The 19,547-nt window shown below is 39.0% G+C and overlaps 1 protein-coding gene across 1 annotated transcript; it reads left to right on the forward strand.

Annotated features, from left to right (window-relative positions):
• Positions 1-346: 346 nt before the first annotated feature.
• LOC306701526 (solute carrier organic anion transporter family member 1C1-like) lies at positions 347-19,356 on the forward strand (the record flags this gene model as incomplete). Its single annotated transcript, XM_079166849.1, has 14 exons — positions 347-445; positions 7,001-7,142; positions 10,769-10,901; positions 11,485-11,606; positions 11,681-11,827; positions 12,700-12,798; positions 14,043-14,297; positions 14,853-15,017; positions 15,755-15,950; positions 16,112-16,277; positions 16,835-17,007; positions 17,838-17,902; positions 18,367-18,484; positions 19,119-19,356. 14 exons carry the CDS (start codon positions 347-349, stop codon positions 19,354-19,356), a joined length of 2,118 nt encoding a protein of 705 aa, XP_079022975.1.
• Positions 19,357-19,547: the final 191 nt, after the last annotated feature.

A 19,547-nucleotide genomic window follows, 5' to 3' on the forward strand; every position in this document is an offset into this window, starting at 1 on the left:
AACACAACAAAGCATGCTGTTGTGATATGTAGGAATGCTATCTCAGAGTTCTGATACTGTGGCAAAAAAAAAAAAAAATGAAAACCTTTTATTCTAAAACAGTGCACACATCAACTGTGTCATTACAATGTTGAGTTGTGATTGAAGTCTTAAGATCTCTCGAACACATACAGGGACTATTGTTTGCGTCTCGGTCTCCCCTCTGCTGGCGGATGGCTGTTTGTGTGCAGAGGATGAGAAGTGGGTCACATGCTTGAATTATCCATTCGCAGGATTGCATGCATCAGTGCCAAGAAACTGCATTACGTGGGGGACTTCTGCAAAGGAGACACAGAGACGTTTCTGAATGATGGAGGTGGGAGCTGAGCAAGGACGCTCACAGGGGAACGGACGCAGTGACGCCACGGCCAGAGAACCGCACTCCTCTCCCCGCAGAAGCCTTAAGGTACACAGGTTAACGTGTCAAGGATGAAGGTGTTTCAGTTGACCCCTATTTCACTTGTGTGTGAGTGTGTGTGTGTGTGTTGCGAAGGGGTCACATGCTCTCTTAGCATGTACACTTGCATGCATCTCTGTGTGTAGAGACCTGTACTAAATAATTAACTAAATTACAGCTCAAACAGTCACTTCCACAAGGGTGATGTGTGTGTGTGTGTCAGTGAGGGATGCTGTAATTTTTAACCTGATAGTTCTTAACCTCTCTGTCTTAATAATGCACAGTCATAGGATGCCGGAGGAAATGGATCGTTATTCTTTTCGTACACTGTAGTCGTCTAATACAAGGCTTTGCACATCTGGCAGTATGCATCTGGCAAATATACCGGTCACTATGTCTGGGTTTTCAAAGGTCTTGCTGACATTACTAATGTAATATACAGAATGAGTGGCCTTCTGTGCTCTTAACATATACTGTATATGCTCACATTACATGCTAATGTTACTTGTGTGGCTTCTGTGCTATTGACCCATAATGCCGTTTCATTTCTCACTACCTGGAGTAGCTACGTTTTGTAAATAGTACGATGAGTGCCACCGAAACATTTAACTCTAAAACAGTCATTTTACCGGTTTCCAGCATATTGCTTTATTTCTAAATGATGAATATACCCATATACTGTATAAGTTACCATGACTTTGCAATGAGTTTTCCACCACACTGCTGCAGGAAACCCGTCTATTGGCACTTATCTTGTTGCCACTTTTATGTAAAGCCTTGCAAGGCCGTACAGTGCTGATGCATCCTTCCTTGCTTTCTGCTCACAAAACAAAACACTACAGATCCACTCTCCTTTTTTGTTCCTTGTCAAAGGCATAATCATATCTGAGTTCACTTTTGAGCATGGAATAGCAGTTGACAAAACAATCTCACTTCAAGGTGAGAGGAATGCCTGCTGTAGTTGCTATTCTTGATCTTCCAGTCGTATCACAGGATCAGATGGAGTTTGCTCAGCTGTTCTTAGTATTTCACGGATTTTTCATTCATATTGGCTCAAAAGACGGCAATTGACAAAACAAGGTTCATTTAGAATCTGTTCTGGAGCTGTTGATCATATCATCACGGAAAGTTTCAAATAATTGTTCTTTATCTATCTGTAAAGTGAAGCAGATGCAGAAAGTGGCGATAACGAGTCAACTGTAACTCTTATGCATTACAGTAGCTTACTGTCATGAACACTTATGAACATAGATGGCCGTCCTTCAATCAGAGGATCGGCGGTTCGGTCCCCGGCTCCGCTAGTCGCATGTCGATGTATCCTTGAGCAAGACACTTAACCCCAAAAATTGCTCCCGTAGCTGTGCCTACGGTGTAGAAATGTGATAGAATCTGAATTGTAAGTCGCTTTGGATAAAAGTGTTCGTAATAAGATTTTCCATGTCTGAATAATTAGCTGTTTTTGACAATGTGGATGCCAATTAAGATTTCAGAACAAGACCACTCCTTGAGCGAGACTTGATTAGACACAATAACAAACAGACCAGATTTTAGTGGACCTACATTAACGGTGCATCAAAGGATCACATTGCAACCTGTTTTGCTGCTGCCTGCTGCAGAGTACTCACTCAATACTGGACTAGTTTGAAAAGAAGTTGTCCACATTTGTGTCACTTGCATACAAAGTATGGGAAAATCGGGCTTGGTTGAAAAAAAAAAAAAGAGTTTTCAGAATAAAGGTTAACATTTTCCAAACTTTTAAAAAGGCTCTTTCAAATAACTCATGATATATCTATTGCATTTAGGGAAGCAAATATCCTGCCACAGCCCTTGTATTATGTATAACTGTAAATCAAAAGACCCTTGAATTAAGCAAACTTAAACTAATGGCTTTCTATTTCAGTAAGAAAATAAGCCACAACACCAGTAAACCTCATTGTTATAAATAGACCACCTAAGGCTTTTCTTCTTTCTCTTTTCTTTCTCCACCCTCAAACAACCTTCTCAAAAAAAAAAAAAAATGGATCAGACATATCAGACAATCTTGTTGCTTTCCCCTACATGAAAGTCATGTGAGACAATGGTGTTCAAGCAGCTTCTGATAATACAGACTGCGGTGGCAGGACAGACTTGTATTTCTTCTCAGAATTGTTTGATTCCCTGACCTGCTGGGTGGGACATGGCATCGACTCTAATCCTGTGCTCTGTGTTATTTTCTGCTTTGTTGTTAATTCCATCAATACGACTAGAACTTTGGTGCAACAATGTCCCGTTTTTTCCTCATTCTTTTCTCGCTTCAAACACCATCTCAACTCCCGAAACAGCTTTTTGGAGTCACTCCTGCAAATAACAGAAAACGGTGTGTGTGTGTGTGCGTGTGTGTGTGTGTGTGTGTGTGCAGCAGACTCATGATGTGAGTCTAAGCGTGATGTGTGACATCAATGAGCTAAGAAAGCTAATCGCAGGTCAGGAGGAGGCTTTGTTTAAATTTTCAAACACACTTACTGTGAATCTATTTTCAATGACCTTTGATCACAATGAGGCCACTGCTTATTTGGCACTTGCTAAAACCAATTAAAATAACAGAATGAAAATCTCACAATGCATACCATTGTTGCAAATCCCCAAATGAGCAAGATGTTTCTAAGAAAAGGTAATTCATTACTCATGATGTACTCAAATAAGGAAAGTAATTACTTTGGCGTCTTTCTGAGAATATGAGAATATATATCTGTCCATTAAATGTAAGGCATCAACGAGCACTCAGTTGGCTTAGCTTAGCACAAAGACTGGAAACAGGGTGACACAGCTAGCTTGGCTCTGTCCGAAGGTAACAAAATGCTATTTCTGTCTTTTTTTCACTCTAAACTGGAAAATATCAAATAAAAGCAAAAATATACAACAAATAATTTACAAAAAAAGTATAAATGTGAGGGGAATGTGTTTGAGGGACATTGAGGGGATCAGCCATCTGAATCAGCGTATCTGTTCCCATTTCCTTTAAGAGCAGTGTTGTCCCCGCCATGGCACATTGAAAGGTCGCGGTTGATGCGTCAACTGAAAAAAAAGATGTGTCATCTGAGAACAGTTCAAAAAAGTTCAAATGTAAAAGTATCTTTGATATTAAAATGAGTTTCTAACGGACTCCGATACCCACTCTGGTACAAACAATCTCATAGTGAGCCACTAAATAACTGAACAGGTGCCAGCAGAATTGAATATACCTGTGTCTGCCAAAATTGACATTTTAGTGCAGAGCTTGTGTCAATTTGAGCATATTGCGCAGACCCAAACAGCTTTAAATGTGAAATAGAACAACTAAAGATGTGACTAAGAATGGGTTTGGAGGAAAGCAACCACTGGATTTACTGACAATTCCTTGCAAGTGCACAAGTTCACCAACAAAATGAGTGAGAAGTAGACTGGAAATAGTGAATAAGAAAAGCCTTTTCCTTGTTTGGGAGGTAAACGTTAATTGTATGCATGCTTGCTTGCACGTTAATCCCCCCAGGAAATGCACATGTAATGAGCTACTTTCGTTAATGCCCCACAATCGGTACTGGTGCTTAGCATGATCTCAACAGAGGTCTGCTTGCATTGACTCCATCATATCATGTAAATGGGCACTTTGTATGAGGATAAGACAAGTTATTACAGTAAAACTCCTGATTATCACACAACTGTTGTCGCGCATGCTGAATAGACTTCTACCCAATGCTTCTCTTTCCCTCTCTAACGTTGTTAATGTGGTTTTGTCAGCGCTGTAAGCATAGTCAGCTGCCTCTAATTTAACTACCACTGAATGTTCAAAAGGTCAAACTGATTTTGTTCGGATATGTTAAAAGTGAATAGTACTTCCAAACCATTGTTCTGTCTGCGACTATGGTGTGTCTTTGCCTGATCGTTTGTGTAAATTGACTCTCATGTGCGCTGCTTTTCTGACATCAGTACTGGATACTCAGTAAGGGGACGAGATGCAGTACAAGAACCATGACAATGGCCACAAACCATTACTTATTCACACGCATTCAGGGAGACTGAACAAGATTAGACTACCCTCCTTTTTTCTCCTCTTGTCAAACTCTGTCATTTTGTTTTCAAGGCAAATTGGTAAAAAAGGAGATGGTACTTATATGAAGTGGAATGAGAGTCAATGAGGAGTAAGAGAAACAAGGAAGCATAAGTAAAAGAGAAAGAGTTGTGTGGCCATATGCACACAACAAGTAACAATATTATTGTTGTTTACAAAAGAGCCTTTAATACAATTTTTCAAGTCAATACTATGATTTAATCCCATGTATATTAAAGTAGCCAACAGTTGTATTAACGTCTGTATGTAGTCAACATCTGACTGTCAAATCAAATAAAGAAAGTTCAATTGAATAAAATCTAAACAATATTTATTGTCATATTTCAAATTGAACTGGATTAATTATAAATAACATATACTCTAATAATAAATAAATGCTGTCTTATTTCAAGTAAAATGTAGGCTGAACAACAATACATATCAGTAAGCTTTTGAAAATTGTGACTCTTAAAATAAAGTACTTAATTTTAGAAAAATGCCCTAAAGCTGTACATTGTGAGGTGTGAAGTGGTCAATCAAAAAAGCCACGATATCCACATTATTCTCATCTTCTAAAAAGAGAAATTTGTGTGCAGGGACTTTATCTGTGGCTATTGAACCCACTTGTTTCAGCTCTATTCCGCTCTGTTAACATCATTGTTGGGCAGTGAATTAATGTGTTAGGATCTTGATCATTCTGGGCTCTTAGATCGTTTCTTTTTTGTGCCTTCATTTCGGATTTGAGTGGGTACGTTTGCTCAAAAGATATGTGCTTTCTCTCGTTGTAACGCTTCACATTAGCGCTTCTAAACTCACTCCATGGTCTCTGAACATATGAGACATACTGGTTTTTTAACTGCCTGTAGGAAGAATGAAGCTATACAAGTCTGTCCATTCTTGGTTAAAGACTCTGGTCTCTCTGGTCTCGCTGTCCACATTTCTCTTCTTAGAGAACGCTATGTGAAATAACTTCTCTGACTCATGTACTTCTCCGACTGTTGGGTCTCTCTCCCGTGTGTGTGCGCAAATGTCACTGGAGTTGACGCTTGTAGGAATACTCATAAAGTATATGATTTACAATGCATGTAATTGGTCTGTGTGTTTCCCGGACCACTGAACGAGTGCCGTAAAGGCTGGAAAAACTGTGCCGGTAAAAATAAAAGCGCTCTGTTAGCTTACAGGTTGTTACCCTTGAAAAATACACTGATTACAACATTTGAATATTTGCGATTGGCATTCCCCAATTCCTTTTATGTTATGCAAGGTGGCTCATGTGTGTCTGTCCGTGTGTGTCTATTGTCGGAGCACTTAATATATATACATACATAATGTTAATAAATGTGCTCTTAAGACTTGATTCTGAATTTTTACACATTTATAATCTAAATTGTCTGTATGGACATTTTGCTTTGCTCTTTTTGTTATATATTTTGAAAATAAATACCCAAACAGAAAATGAGCATGATGATTTGAGCTCTATGTGCATTTGTTCTATGACACAGATGATTATGTATGCTTTGCACCAAACATTATCTCTACTTCTTAGGCAAGCAGGGGCAAACATGTGACTCTAGGTTAGATTAAACTAGTCTATTTATATTCTATTTCTGTGTTAAACTGTTTATTTTGTGTTCTCTTTAAGAACAGTTTTATTAATGATCTAGACACCAAATCGTAAACATCCCAAAACATACAAATGCAACATGCAGCCACAAAATGTACAGAGGATAAAGAAGCAAAGCTGGGGACAGTTAAGACTTTATTCCTTCATTTAAGGACTCCAATTTCTCCCAAAGTATTGATTATTTATAGTCTGTTTCTTTTGCATTGGAGGTGAATTGGAATGTGTAAGTTATTGCGACTGTTGTATCCAGTAACAAACAGAGTCAACACATTTTGTAAATGTATTCTTTTTGGTCTCATTTAATTCCCTCTCAGTCAAAAAAAGACAAAAGTAAAAATATAGGTTTTGGCACTACTTTGAAGTTAATAAGGAAACTGAATGTGTGTGGTTTTTTTGGACCTCTGTCATCAATGAATGCATGAGTTTATTGGATTGCCTTTGATCATAACTCTGTGAGAATTGTTGATCTGGTCCCAGTCACTGTTGGAGGTGGCTCACAGCTTTTCAGTCTCATTATAGCACAGTTTTCAAAACAATCAAGATGAAAAAAATATATATCCATGGGGATTCTTTCTCTGTCTCAGCTATTGGTTGCAAAGTTTGAGCTGCCTGAGAATTGTTGTCACGCATGGTTTCGAATTATTTTATTATGAGGAACTTCCATTAAGCCCCACTGCAAATCAGTCCATCCTACATGGATTACCTTCCCTTGTTTATCAATAAATTCATCCTTTTTTGTTTGTTCCCAGGGGACAAAACACAAGTGTGAACATCATTCAATCAAGTAGATTATTATTAGTGCATATTAATGTAAAGTCCCTTTCTTTGTTTCCCTTTCTCTCTTTTTTCCCCTCATCTCACTCTCCTCTACCAGATGTTTCTGATGGCTTTGTCATTTGCCTATTTTGCAAAGGCTCTGTCGGGGAGCTACATGAAGAGCACAATAACTCAGCTGGAGAGGCGCTTTGACATCCCCAGTTACCTAATAGGTGTCATTGATGGGAGCTTCGAGATAGGTGAGTATAGACCTGACAGTCACTGTTGTTATTTTGTTGTTCTGTTCGCAGCCTCTGTTTCATGGGCTCCCCTCCCTTCTCTCTTTCTGTCTTTGGGATGGAAATATGAATGGGTCACTCAGGTGTTTAAGCTGCAGATAAAGGATTCATCAGGCTTCCAAGAAGAGGACAGGGCAGCGTGTGTGTGTGTGGGTGTGCATAGTGAGTCATGGTGTCGAGCAGGGACAGAGCAGGCTCCAAGCTCTCTCTTTTACTGTGAACAGTCGGACTCCAGAATTTGTAAGGTTTTGTTATGCAATAACTTCTCTATACTATGGTAATATACATGGGAATTCAGCTGACATTTACCAGCTTTAAAAAAAAAGAAATGTTTTGTAAGTGCAGCTCAAACTGTTCTGTGCAAATATTTATATAGATCGCATTCACTCTTCTCTGTCCCACTCATTCCACACTAGTGACAAATTATCTGAGCGACATATAATCTTTTCAATACAAAATGAGGTAGATGCAAAAAAAAGACAACATAACAAAAAATGGATAAAAAGCAATTTTCCTTATCAGAGCATATTGACTGATACGATCAGCCAATTTTTACTCATCCCAGATACTCTATCTGTGTCCATGTATGTTTGCTCGGAAGTAACAAGAAATTCATTCTCATAAATGCGAAAGATATATGATTTTGAAACTGTTTCTCAGGGCGCTATGTCAATCCCAGTCCACCTGGAAATTCTCAAAATTATGAAGCAGCTGCTTTTAAAGGTGAACGCAACTGATTTTACACATCAAAGTCTGTTAACAGGTCTTGCAGAGTACTATGTCATATGTGGAAAGCTGTGTAACGCCTTTGGTGGCTCCAGAGGGGGCTGTCTGAAGTCTGCGTTGTGTTATTGTCCTCAAGTGACGTCACTGAAGTCAGTGTCAGTTGGAGCTGAAGAATACAAGAAAAATAAATCTGGGGGTATGAAGTTAGATAGAAGTCCTCTGCAGCGTGCTTCTCATCTCTGCTTGAGGCTAGCAGCTCAAGGCTACATCAGTCGCTACTAGCACAACACACACTGAAACACTCTGAAATCGACTGTGTTTAGTTGCATTGTGGGAAATGTAGGCGCCAGGTTTTAACAAGGTAGACGAATGTGTGGAATATGATTTTCATTTTTTCAGGTACCACTTATTATTTACTTGTGTTGAAATACCTGATTCTTTGTTAGTTTGACTTAAATTATTGGACCAAACCACAGGTTTACTTTGTGAATGTACAGCTAGTGAGTATATCACTGCTGTATACTTACCACAACTTCTGCACGTACTGTATGTAACCTGTGGTTCATCTTAACCCTGTGAAATTCTTGATAACATTCAGCAAAGTGTGTTACAAGATTGTCCCCTGACCAGTTTCTAGGTCAGTTTTGTAAGGCTCGTCCATTCAACTAAAGTGTCTTTTGTCGGTTATGAATAATACAAAGCTTGAAGAGCGAGATGAGACCCTGAAACATGATTCATACAAGATAAAAATCATAATCCACGGTCAGCCTTTCTATTTCTGTGATTTTGCGGTCAGGGAGGCGGTTTCGGCCCATGTTGACACGATAGTAGTGAAGAATAATCAACATTTTTCTTCACTAATGATGGTGGAGTGTGCAGACTGCTGTTACTCTGATGGAGGAGTGTATATGCTGGACAGAAAAGGTGCACTCAGAGTTAAATACCCCGGATCTCTCTCCTTCCGTATCTCTCAATCTTTTGTGAAAGCGGCTTCTCTCGCGTGGCCTAGGCAACAAGCTTTTTCTATAAGACTGTTACCCTGGTAACATAGAGGGGGAAGAAAAAGGGAGAAAGAGGAAAGTGCAACAAGAGAGGAGAGGAGAGGAGAGCAGAGCGGATAGAAGACAAAGAGAGAAATAAAGAATAAAAAAGAACAGTACAGAGTGCTAACGACTGATGATGAGGCACAGCTGATTGGTCCTAGCTGAAGTATACACACACATTCTTGTAAATGCTGCACAAATAATAAATAATGTACATACTATACTGTACATAAAAAAGTTGAGAAATGAAATACATATTTTTATCCCAAATTGAGTGACTATTTAACAAAATATGCAAAAGTATTTACAAAAAAGTTTTTGTTATATCAAAATCCAATCGTCTTTCTTTCTGTAAAACAATACGACGTGTGCTTGTATAAGCTAATAATAAATGAGTTGCTCAACAAAAATATTTTTCAATACACACACAAATAGTTATCATTATATATAAAAGTAAACAAAATCCACATATGAAATAAATAACATTCACAAGTTTATTTCTGATATATAATATTATATATGTATATTATATAATATACATTTTTAAAAAATCCACAAATTATTTGAAAAGGTCATCAGAAATATATTTGGATGTTGTTACATTTATATAAAAACTGTTGAACCTTAAATTACAAACTGCTTGTCATGTATGATTTTTTTGGAACTCCCCTGACTTCGCTCGATTCACAAATTATTTTTTTCACCAGGGAATGATGTGTAGCCAATCAGATATCTCCTCCATTCGTAGCTGTATGGTATACGCTAACGTCACGCACAGGGTTGGAACCATGAGAACGAGGTAGATTCAGGCAGGCGAGCCCGTCAAAGCGTTAATACTGTCACTGTTGATACCCAGCGTTAGGTAGCAGCACTGAAGCACTTGTGGCAAAGTCACAAATATCACCCGGCAAACCAAAAACCTAGCTAGCATTAGCAGACGCTAGCTATCGTTAGCCAGCTGTCATATTACTAATATATCAAACTAACACGAGCTGGCCAAGTCTTCCCTGACAAAATAATAAATTGTAACATCGTCACTGCAAGCCAAGGCATTGATTCCTTATGACAACTTTGAGTAAGTAGCTAGTTAGCTACAGGCCAACTTAATTTAGCTAATTAGTAACTTTAACACGTTGGGTGCAATCGTGGATGTAACCTTCATTACAGTCGCCGTATCCCTTTGTTTAGATTCTTTTGGGGATCTTTGTAGACCTATCTGCCTCCTTCCTCAACTCTCCTCACCGCTCCTTACCTGGGTGTGACGTAAGGGTATACCGTCGCTTTATGGCTGCAGACGTGTAACACTATATCGTTAGTTGCCAATCAGACATCTGATTGACTCCAGATAGTTCCCTGTTGAGGAAAATACATTTATAAATCGAGCGACGACAGGGGATTCTCAAAAAAAAAAAAGTTCACACATGACAAGCAGTTTGTAAATGCAGGTTCAGCAGTGTGTATCGAAATGTAACAACATCCAAATATGTTTATATTTAAATTTAAAAAATGCTATTATTTGTGGATTTCTATTACATTTACTTAAAACAAGAACTATTAGTGTCTACATCAGAAATATATCTGTGAGTCTTATTTTTTCATTAGTCGATTTGGTGTGTATTGAGAAATGTGTTTTTTTTCGGAAAGTTTATATATAAATCACAAAATGCATGTGTGAATCCTTATATAGCCACGTCAGTATAACTCAAATATAATGAAGCAATGATTGCGTTCCTTCTCAAAATGTGCTGAAACTTCTGCCCTTTCTTCGTCATGTGGAGATGTACAGTGGCACTAGTTAAATCCTGGTTTTCCTCACAGGTAACCTGTTGGTGATAGCTTTCGTCAGTTACTTTGGGGCCAAGCTCCATCGGCCAAAGATCATTGCAGTGGGTTGTGTACTGATGTCCATTGGCACCTTCATTATCGCTCTGCCTCACTTCATCATCGGACGGTGAGTTAAAAAGCCTGGTTGTTGTATGAATTCAACTAAAGACTAAATCTCAGGTATACTTGTTTATTTTAAATGCATTCAAAGAAACATTGAATTAATTTATATTCAATACAAGTAAAGCTTGAGTTTCCAACCCATCAATAACAGCTTCTCAGGAGCTACATAGCACCTTTGTTGATCTGTGGGAATTTTGATTTGTTGTTGATGTGATTTACAGTCTTGGAAAAATCTAATAAAATGATTCTTAACAAGCTGTGCCAAATATTATTGTACCAAATCAGATCCACAATAAAACTCTTTACACAATATGCTGTATCACTAACCAAATAGATAAAGTCTCATTGACGCCACATGAACATTTCCATAATATATTACTGCACCTTGTATAGCACTGTAACTGGGTCAGACATATTGCTGTTCCACTGAGTCTTGACTGTTTTCAGCAGGAACGTCCTTACTAACATTTTACTTATGAAATTGACTTCCAGTAAGATTCACAGATTGTTTCCTATAACGAAGTAATCGTGATTATTTTTTTTATTTCTTCTGTATTTTAACAGTTCCATTCGTGTTTTGTGTACAGCTATGAATTCGAAACGTCGGTGCGGTGGGTAGTGAACTCAACACAAAACCCCTCTCCTTGTCCAGTGGGCTCACCAGCAGACCTGACTCAAGATGGTAAACTGCCTCAAGTGCCAGCCACAGGTGAGCACTTTTACACATGCACACTAGTGTTTACAAGTAAACATGTCTGAGATTGCACTCATCTTGTCCTCCAGGTTGTGAGGGGGACTCCAACCTGTCTATGTGGATCTATGTGCTCCTGGGAAATGTCTTGCGGGGGATTGGAGAGACACCTGTTCAGCCACTCGGGATCTCGTATATAGATGATTTTGCTACTGAGGAGAATGCCGCGCTATATGTTGGTAAGGAAAATCTCACCCAGTGGTAGAGATATACTTAAAGTGTAAACACACTCTATCATGGATGATATTACATGGACATGATCCACAAACATAATCAGGGGTTCTGTAGAGAAGCACCTTGATGTTAGTTAAACACTACTTAAATGTACGTGCAACTTCTTTTATCCAGGACTTTACAACACTGTGGATATCTTTGATCTATTCAAATACAAACCAGAAAAATGATCAAGCTATATACAAAGCATATTTTCCATGCAGTCATCACCACAGCACACTGCGGAAACACCCAAGGCAAAATGCATGCCCAGACTAAAGGAGCCCAGAAGTGTGGTATTAGTGTCACTTTAGCTGATTTAATAATCTGAGACAAAGGTCACAATACTTGATCAAATACTCCAGCTACTTACTACTATTGCTACTACTCAAGTACTAAAAAGCTTTAAAAAGGCAGAATAATGTTTGGAATGCTTGGTAGTCCACAAAACTGTGAGCAAATGTGCTCTTTGGTAGCAAATCCAAGCAGTCAAAGGATGGTCATTACAGAGTAAAAGCCTGTTCAGAAAATATGCATGTTTTATGCTTACTGCAGCCCTCATGGGAAGCAGCCTTCTTCGGAGCACAATATCTCACAATAATGCCATGCTTGCTGAAAGCTCTGCCATATGTGGTGGTGCTTTGCTCAGATATTAGCAAGGCGGTAAAGCCCTTTAGTGTTCTACGATAGCAGATGAGATGTAAATCAATATGTATGTACAGTTTGTAGACAATTGTTTGTGTACTATCTACAGTGTCTCAGTTGTTAATACACATAGCTAGGATCCTGAACGGCTTGTGTGTTGTGTTTCTCTGTGGGTGTGTTTACCATATCCCAGGCTGTGTGCAGACCATTTCAGTGGTTGGACCTGTGTTTGGCTACCTGTTAGGCTCCCTATGTGCCAAGATCTACGTGGACATTGGATTTGTAAAAATGGGTGAGTTTAAACATAAATACATGTCCAAATATTTCAAGGCCAGACCATTATGTGAAATGTTGTCAATAATCCCTCATCCAAGACTCTTAAAGAGCTTGTTTTTTCTCACATCAACCCATTTTAGGAAGCTTCTTAACACTTGTTTTACAAAGTAATAATTTGGAATATTCTGACAGTATGTATCATAATTACCTATGAAAAACACTGTAATATTAGTGACCAGAATAAGTTGGGAAAACCTTTTGTATATTTGCGGTTTTTTTAATAAAATAATTTAGATATGATTTAAGTGTTAGTAGAATTCTCTCAAGGCCAAACATGTAAAGTAGGTCTTTTTCATGGAATACATTTGTCACAGGATGAAAAGCACAGGTATAAGTAATACAATGAATGATGGCTGAAGTTGGTTTCAGGGTTCTGGTATATTGCATGTCGTCTCACTGTCGTGTCTGTCTGGGACACTTGAATAGAACAGAGTCATCGGTAATGTTATTAGTAAAACCTGAACTTTTCAACCAATTACAGATCAAAATGTCTGCTCTGAACAAAGACCTTTTCATAAAACTGAGGCAAGATATTATCAGATATCATTACTGGTGGGTCACAGGCAGGATATGTATGGCTCACAGACCCAGAACAGGTGTACAGGATTAGCATCAATTAGCTAATGAACAAGGTACACGGTGGGGGATAAGAAGGACAAAGCCCAGTGATACGCTACAATCAAATAGAGTGCAGCAGGCGGAGAAGGAGAACCAAGACAGACACATCGAAAAGTAGCAAAAGAAATGAACTGTAGAGAGAAAAGACAGAAAAGAAGAGAGATAAACACAGGAAAGGGGGAATGTAACCAGCTACAGAAAAAGGGGGAAAAAAGGAGCATCAGAGGAAAAAAAGACAAAACAAGTTTTATGAGAAGACCAGTTAATAAACCAATTCAAATAAAAACATTCCCTGGTGATAAACGTTTATTACAAAAAAGATAACCAAGGCTATAAAGGATGACAACATTCCATGTTCTCTGTTATGCCTTATGGTCGAAACTGCCCTCATTGGTCCATCTTTGCATCCTTTCATTTGGGTATCTAGTCAAGTATAGAGAGTTCAGTAAGCTTTAGAAAGTATTAAAAAAAACTGCATATCATATTATTAAATGGTCCCACTAAACCATACAGGATCTGTGTTTATCCATGTGTGTGTCACTGAGCATTTATTTCATGTCGTCATCTGTACCCCCAACACAGAAACTATCACCATCACCCCAGCAGATTCTCGCTGGGTGGGGGCCTGGTGGCTGGGCTACCTCATAGCTGGGGTCATCACCCTGTTCTCTGCGATCCCATTCTGGTTTCTGCCCCGCTCCCTACCCCTACCCGTATCAGGGCCCCAGGGCCCAGAAAAATGCACGCCAGAGCAGACAAGTTTCATTAAAGACCCTCCTCTTCTGAAGCACAAGTATCCTTCAGATGAAAATACTACATTCATAGAGATGGCCAAAGGTAAGGATGGATATAGAGGTTTGTAGAAGATGTAACAATAAGTGTGAAATGTTCATATTTGTCATATTTATATCTATGTTTACTCGCTAGAAATCTTGTTCACTGCCTTTGTTGGCGCATTACCAGGTTTGTTGAAGCATTACCGTCACCGACTGTCAATCAGCGGAACAGTGTGAAACCAACAGAAGGATGTGAATTGTGACGACCGTGTGCTTGAGTGTGCTCAATACAAACAAAATGCAGATCCATACGTAAAAACATTGCTCCTAGTGCCCAAAAATGTCATGGGCTACCTTTAAATTTAAAGTCACCACATACTGTAGCGGGCATAGTGTTTTTATTGACGCTGACATTTTCAAATTCTGCATGTATTGTAATGTAACGCCACAAGGCAATACTCCTTCACTTCCTAATACTTCACGTAGACGGAAAGGCAACCTTCTTATCATAGCAATAATCAGAGATGTTTTACAGTCAGTAGTCACTTTTACATCGAGAAATTGCATATTTTTTTGGACAGGTGTGTTTCAACACTTTTTTTATATCCCTCTCCAGACTTTATTCCTACCCTGCGAACTCTGCTGGGACACCCTGTGTATTTGATCTACCTGTGTGTGACAATCATCCAGCTGAACTCTCTCATTGGCATGGTCACCTACAAGCCCAAGTACATCGAGCAGCACTTCAGGCAGTCTGCCTCAAAGGCCAACTTTCTCATGGGTACGGCACATGTGGTCCGTGTCACATACATTGTTGGAAAATCGGCACATAACAGACCCAGGAAAGGCTTTTCTGCTTGGTTCACATTGTATTGGAGAAAGAGCTCTTGGATTTGCCTAGTTATCTCAAATAAATGTTAGTGTGAAGTATGTACACAACATACTAAAAAAGCTTATATATTTAACATGTTTATAATTTCAAATTGATGCAGTTTTCAGTGTAAATACAGGTCAGTGTTCCCAGTTAATTTATGGTATTTTGCATTTGTTGAATGAAGCAAAAAAATAAAAATGATGAAGGGGGGGATATCATTAAAGAAAGGAGAACTGGGTCTGGGTTGTAATTCAGCCTTCTACAGCTGCAGAGCTTAGTGGATATGGAAAGTGCTTTGCATATAAAATGAAATATCTAATGAAGCTGATAACACAAGATGAAAGTCTCTACATGTGGTCTCATCAAAGGAGATGCCTGCACTGAATAGACTGGCTGCATATGAAAGAGAATACAATATTAGTGACCGGAGCAAATGACATGGGTGTAGATAAAAGAGCATGTCTTCAGATTGATGTTAAATGAAGGGAAATGTAAGAGAAGAGACTTATTTTACCCCTCTCGGTTTTAGCAAGTGTGAAAAGTCAGATGATATTGTCTGTCTTCGTCCTATCCAGATTAAGCTTTTGAAATAACATTTCATTTCATATAATATTGATCTTGTGTTTTGCGGTCACTGTTAATAGGTGTGATCAATATCCCAGCTGTGGCACTGGGGATGTTTTCTGGAGGGCTACTGATGAAGAGGCTTAAGCTGAACATCATGGGAGCAGCCAGGTTGGCCTTTGGCACATCTCTGATCGGTTACTTCCTGTCGCTGTTCTTCTTCGCAATGAGCTGCGAGAATGCCAAGGTAGCCGGTGTGACACTTTCATACAACAGGTGAGTCATAGAAAATCACATGGGGTGTCAGTACAATTATTGATCTAACAGACAGCTCACTACTTACTGTACATGATCTACTGTGATCATATACTGGTATGTAATGGCATATTCAATGATTTCCTCTCATGTGTACTTTTCTCTTGCTCTATTCCTTCCAGCATGGATACGATATCTTATGATAAACACTCAGTGTTTGCAGCCTGCAACTCGGACTGTTTTTGTTCAACGAGTGATTGGGACCCAGTCTGTGGAGAGAATGGCATCACATATGTTTCTCCCTGTCTTGCTGGCTGCACCACCTCTGCTGGCTCAGGGAAAAACACAGTAAGTTGACAAGGTACTCAAGCTATAAGAAATATTACAAATGGACAAATGTATTTCTGGTATTAGATACCGTAGTATTGTGCACGCTGCATAGCACAACTTTGACAGGTTCACAATATTGGTACATACCTAAAACTGAACGTTATGGGTGTTCAAATACACTGTTTGTTGATAAGATATTATTGTTACTGTATGATCCATGAGCCATCACGAATTATCACCTATGCAGTACTTGTGGCAGTTTTTTGTGCGTAAATGAGAAGGTTATACACATACCATATTCTTGTTTGTTTACAGCGGTCATATTTTCTTTTGAGTTATTTCATTTCCCCATAATCTTTTAGTAGATTATGTGAGTGCTATCAAAGGAGCCACGTTGTCTTTACTGTGCCTGGTTGACTTTTAAAAAAAATCTTTTGGATCATTAGCGATTATAGTAATTTTGTCGATCTGCAGCCTCATATATGAGTGTTTGTGAACATACAGTATGTGTATATGTGTGTGTCTATGTCCTGCTATACATGGGCACGTGTGAGCAACTATGCATGTCTCTGCAGGTCTTCTCTAACTGTAGCTGTGTCGGTGTGGCTGGTAATTTTACGGCCAGTACAGGTCAGTGCCCTCACAAGGATGACTGTGACAGGATGTTCCCGTACTTCCTGGCTCTCTCTGTCGTCACTTCCTTTATCATCTCCCTTGGGGGCACACCAGGCTACATGTTTCTCATCAGGTCAGATTCAAATTGTCATGAAAAAGGACTTTAAAGTTACTACATTACCATCACTCACACTGCTACAAAGGGTCATGTTAGCTTTCATGCCATCGTGTCCATTATTTCACTTTTTGTCTGTAAGGATTTTTCCCAGATTTACCCTTTGATATGTTAAACTATTTTAGATTTGATAGAGTGATGCAATTTTAATTTGGGCATACATGATGGACCCTTTGGAGCTGTGTTAGTCGGTGTTTGTTTCAGATGTTGCTAACAGGCATTCCACTTAGTATGGCCCAGATTTGTAGTTTTATGTTTATTAAGTTCGAGTTCTTCAGTGACATGTACAGTCAATAGCATCTCTGTTATTGTGTTACTTTGATAAGAAAAAACATCACATTAATTTCCTTTATTTGTGTGTAGACTCTACGTCTTCTGATCTGCTTATTAGCTTATTGTTTGTAAAATATGGTCTGTTTCATATGATTATCATATGATTTCATAAATCCTTCAAAGCCAATCTCTGATTTAATGCTCACACACACACGATCTACTAAAGCCATATCAGCTGATCCTGATCAAATGAAGTGGCCTCACTAGAATTGAATTATTTTTTGCTACAATACAATGATTCACTCCTTCCTCATGAAATACTTGAGGAAGTTTACATTGATGGAGTATATATATTTTTTTCTTTTTTTTTTAAATGAAGGCCTGAGAAAGGAACTTGAATAAACCTTGAATCTGTTGTGTTTTGAGCTGTTTAAAGAGTATAACTGACATTTTCTAACCATTTAAAAAAAAAGAAGATATTTCCTGAAAAATGTCTGCAATTTCTCTTCATGAAGGTGCATCAAACCACAGCTAAAATCTTTGGCATTGGGATTCCATGCTATGGCAACACGTACCCTCGGTATGTCTTTTTCAAAACATATCCTTTATCAAGCATGTTCGAGTAGGTTCACTGTGGGCGACTGTGGGCGACTGTGGCTAAGTGGATAGCAGGGCTGTCCTTCAATCAGAGGACCGCCGGTCGCATGTCGATGTGTCCTTGAGCAAGACACTTAACCCCAGAATTGCTCCCGTAGCTGTGCCTACACTGTACAGATGTGATAGAATCTGACTTGTAAGACGCTTTGGATAAACGCAGCTGCTAAATAACTGTAATGTAACGTAACGGTTCAGGGTTAGGATGCAAACTCTGTAAATGCGTTATCTTGGGTTTAGTTCCATCTTTCTTCCAAACTTTCCCGTCACTTGAACTACCAGATCAAAAACGTCAGTGTTTCAGTCGTACTTGACCGCTTTGAACAGTATAATCTATTGTGTTTCAGTTCTTGGGGATGTGGTTATGAAAATATGATTTTGGTCTTACAGCAGGGATCCCAGCACCCATCTACTTTGGAGCAATCATTGACACCACATGCCTAAAATGGGGTCAGAAAAGGTGTGGAGGCATTGGAGCCTGTCGGATCTACAACACCACTGCATACAGGTAGTAAAAACAAGTTTTATGGATCTTTCATTTTATGTATTTGTAAAATAAAGTTAATATCACTGTTTCAGGCAGTCTACTTCAGGCTCAGGCTTTATATATTTTATGTTGCAGGTTTATAATATTTTATGTGCCACGTTTGACATTTCTGTTAATTTCTCACTGATATATTTGACTGCAATGCAAAGCATAAGTAATATACCATAAACACTTTGAAGTAACACATTCTGTGCTGCTGCACATTGTCTGCCATATGCCTTTTGGTTACAGTAGCTTTAACTTGTCTCCACTGTCCCCGTTTGCATTAAATCATGCTCGAGCATGATTTAATGCAAACAGAGACAGTCAATCAATCAAATCCGAACACAGAGACATGATTGGAACTTACACTTGATGTCATTGTCCTTGATGCCCCCTTATTAAAAAAGATCCATAAATCCACTCAGAAATCATAGGAGAAAAAAGGAAAGTTCTCCAGAACTTGCCTGAGAATGTAATCCGTTGATAGTTGTCTGTTCATCAATGGGTACATTGTTATTTACCGTTTCCTCAGTCTTTTCCCTCCCTCATTCCATTTCTCCTCCTGTATTGTCAGAAGAAACCTAATCTTTACCGAAACTTCTTAACTTCTCAGGATAGCATACCTGGGTCTGACTCTGAGCCTGCGGACCGTTTCGTTCATTGTTTGCATCCCGGGCTTCATTCTACTCGGTCGACAGCTGAGGAAGGAGGAACGAAATGCCATCCACGGTGATCTGGCCAACGGCGGAACAGAACTGGAGGCACTCAGGAAGGAAGAGTTTGTGACTTCTAATTCTGACCAAACACAACAAACACCAGACAACAGCACAGACAGGGAGACACGGCTGTGACAGATCCAGCAGAACTGACTCAACTCGTCTCCATCTCACACACACACACACACACCACAGGTGAAAAATACAACCAAACACATACATATACACACACACTCAAACACAATTTGCAGGGAATCACATGTTGTATCCGATCATCTCATATAAAGCATACATTCTATATTTGTACTACTGAACCTGTGAAGGCT

This window comes from Pholis gunnellus, assembly GCF_910591455.1.
Source record: "Pholis gunnellus genome assembly, chromosome: 9".
In the NCBI taxonomy this organism is placed as follows: domain Eukaryota; kingdom Metazoa; phylum Chordata; class Actinopteri; order Perciformes; family Pholidae; genus Pholis; species Pholis gunnellus.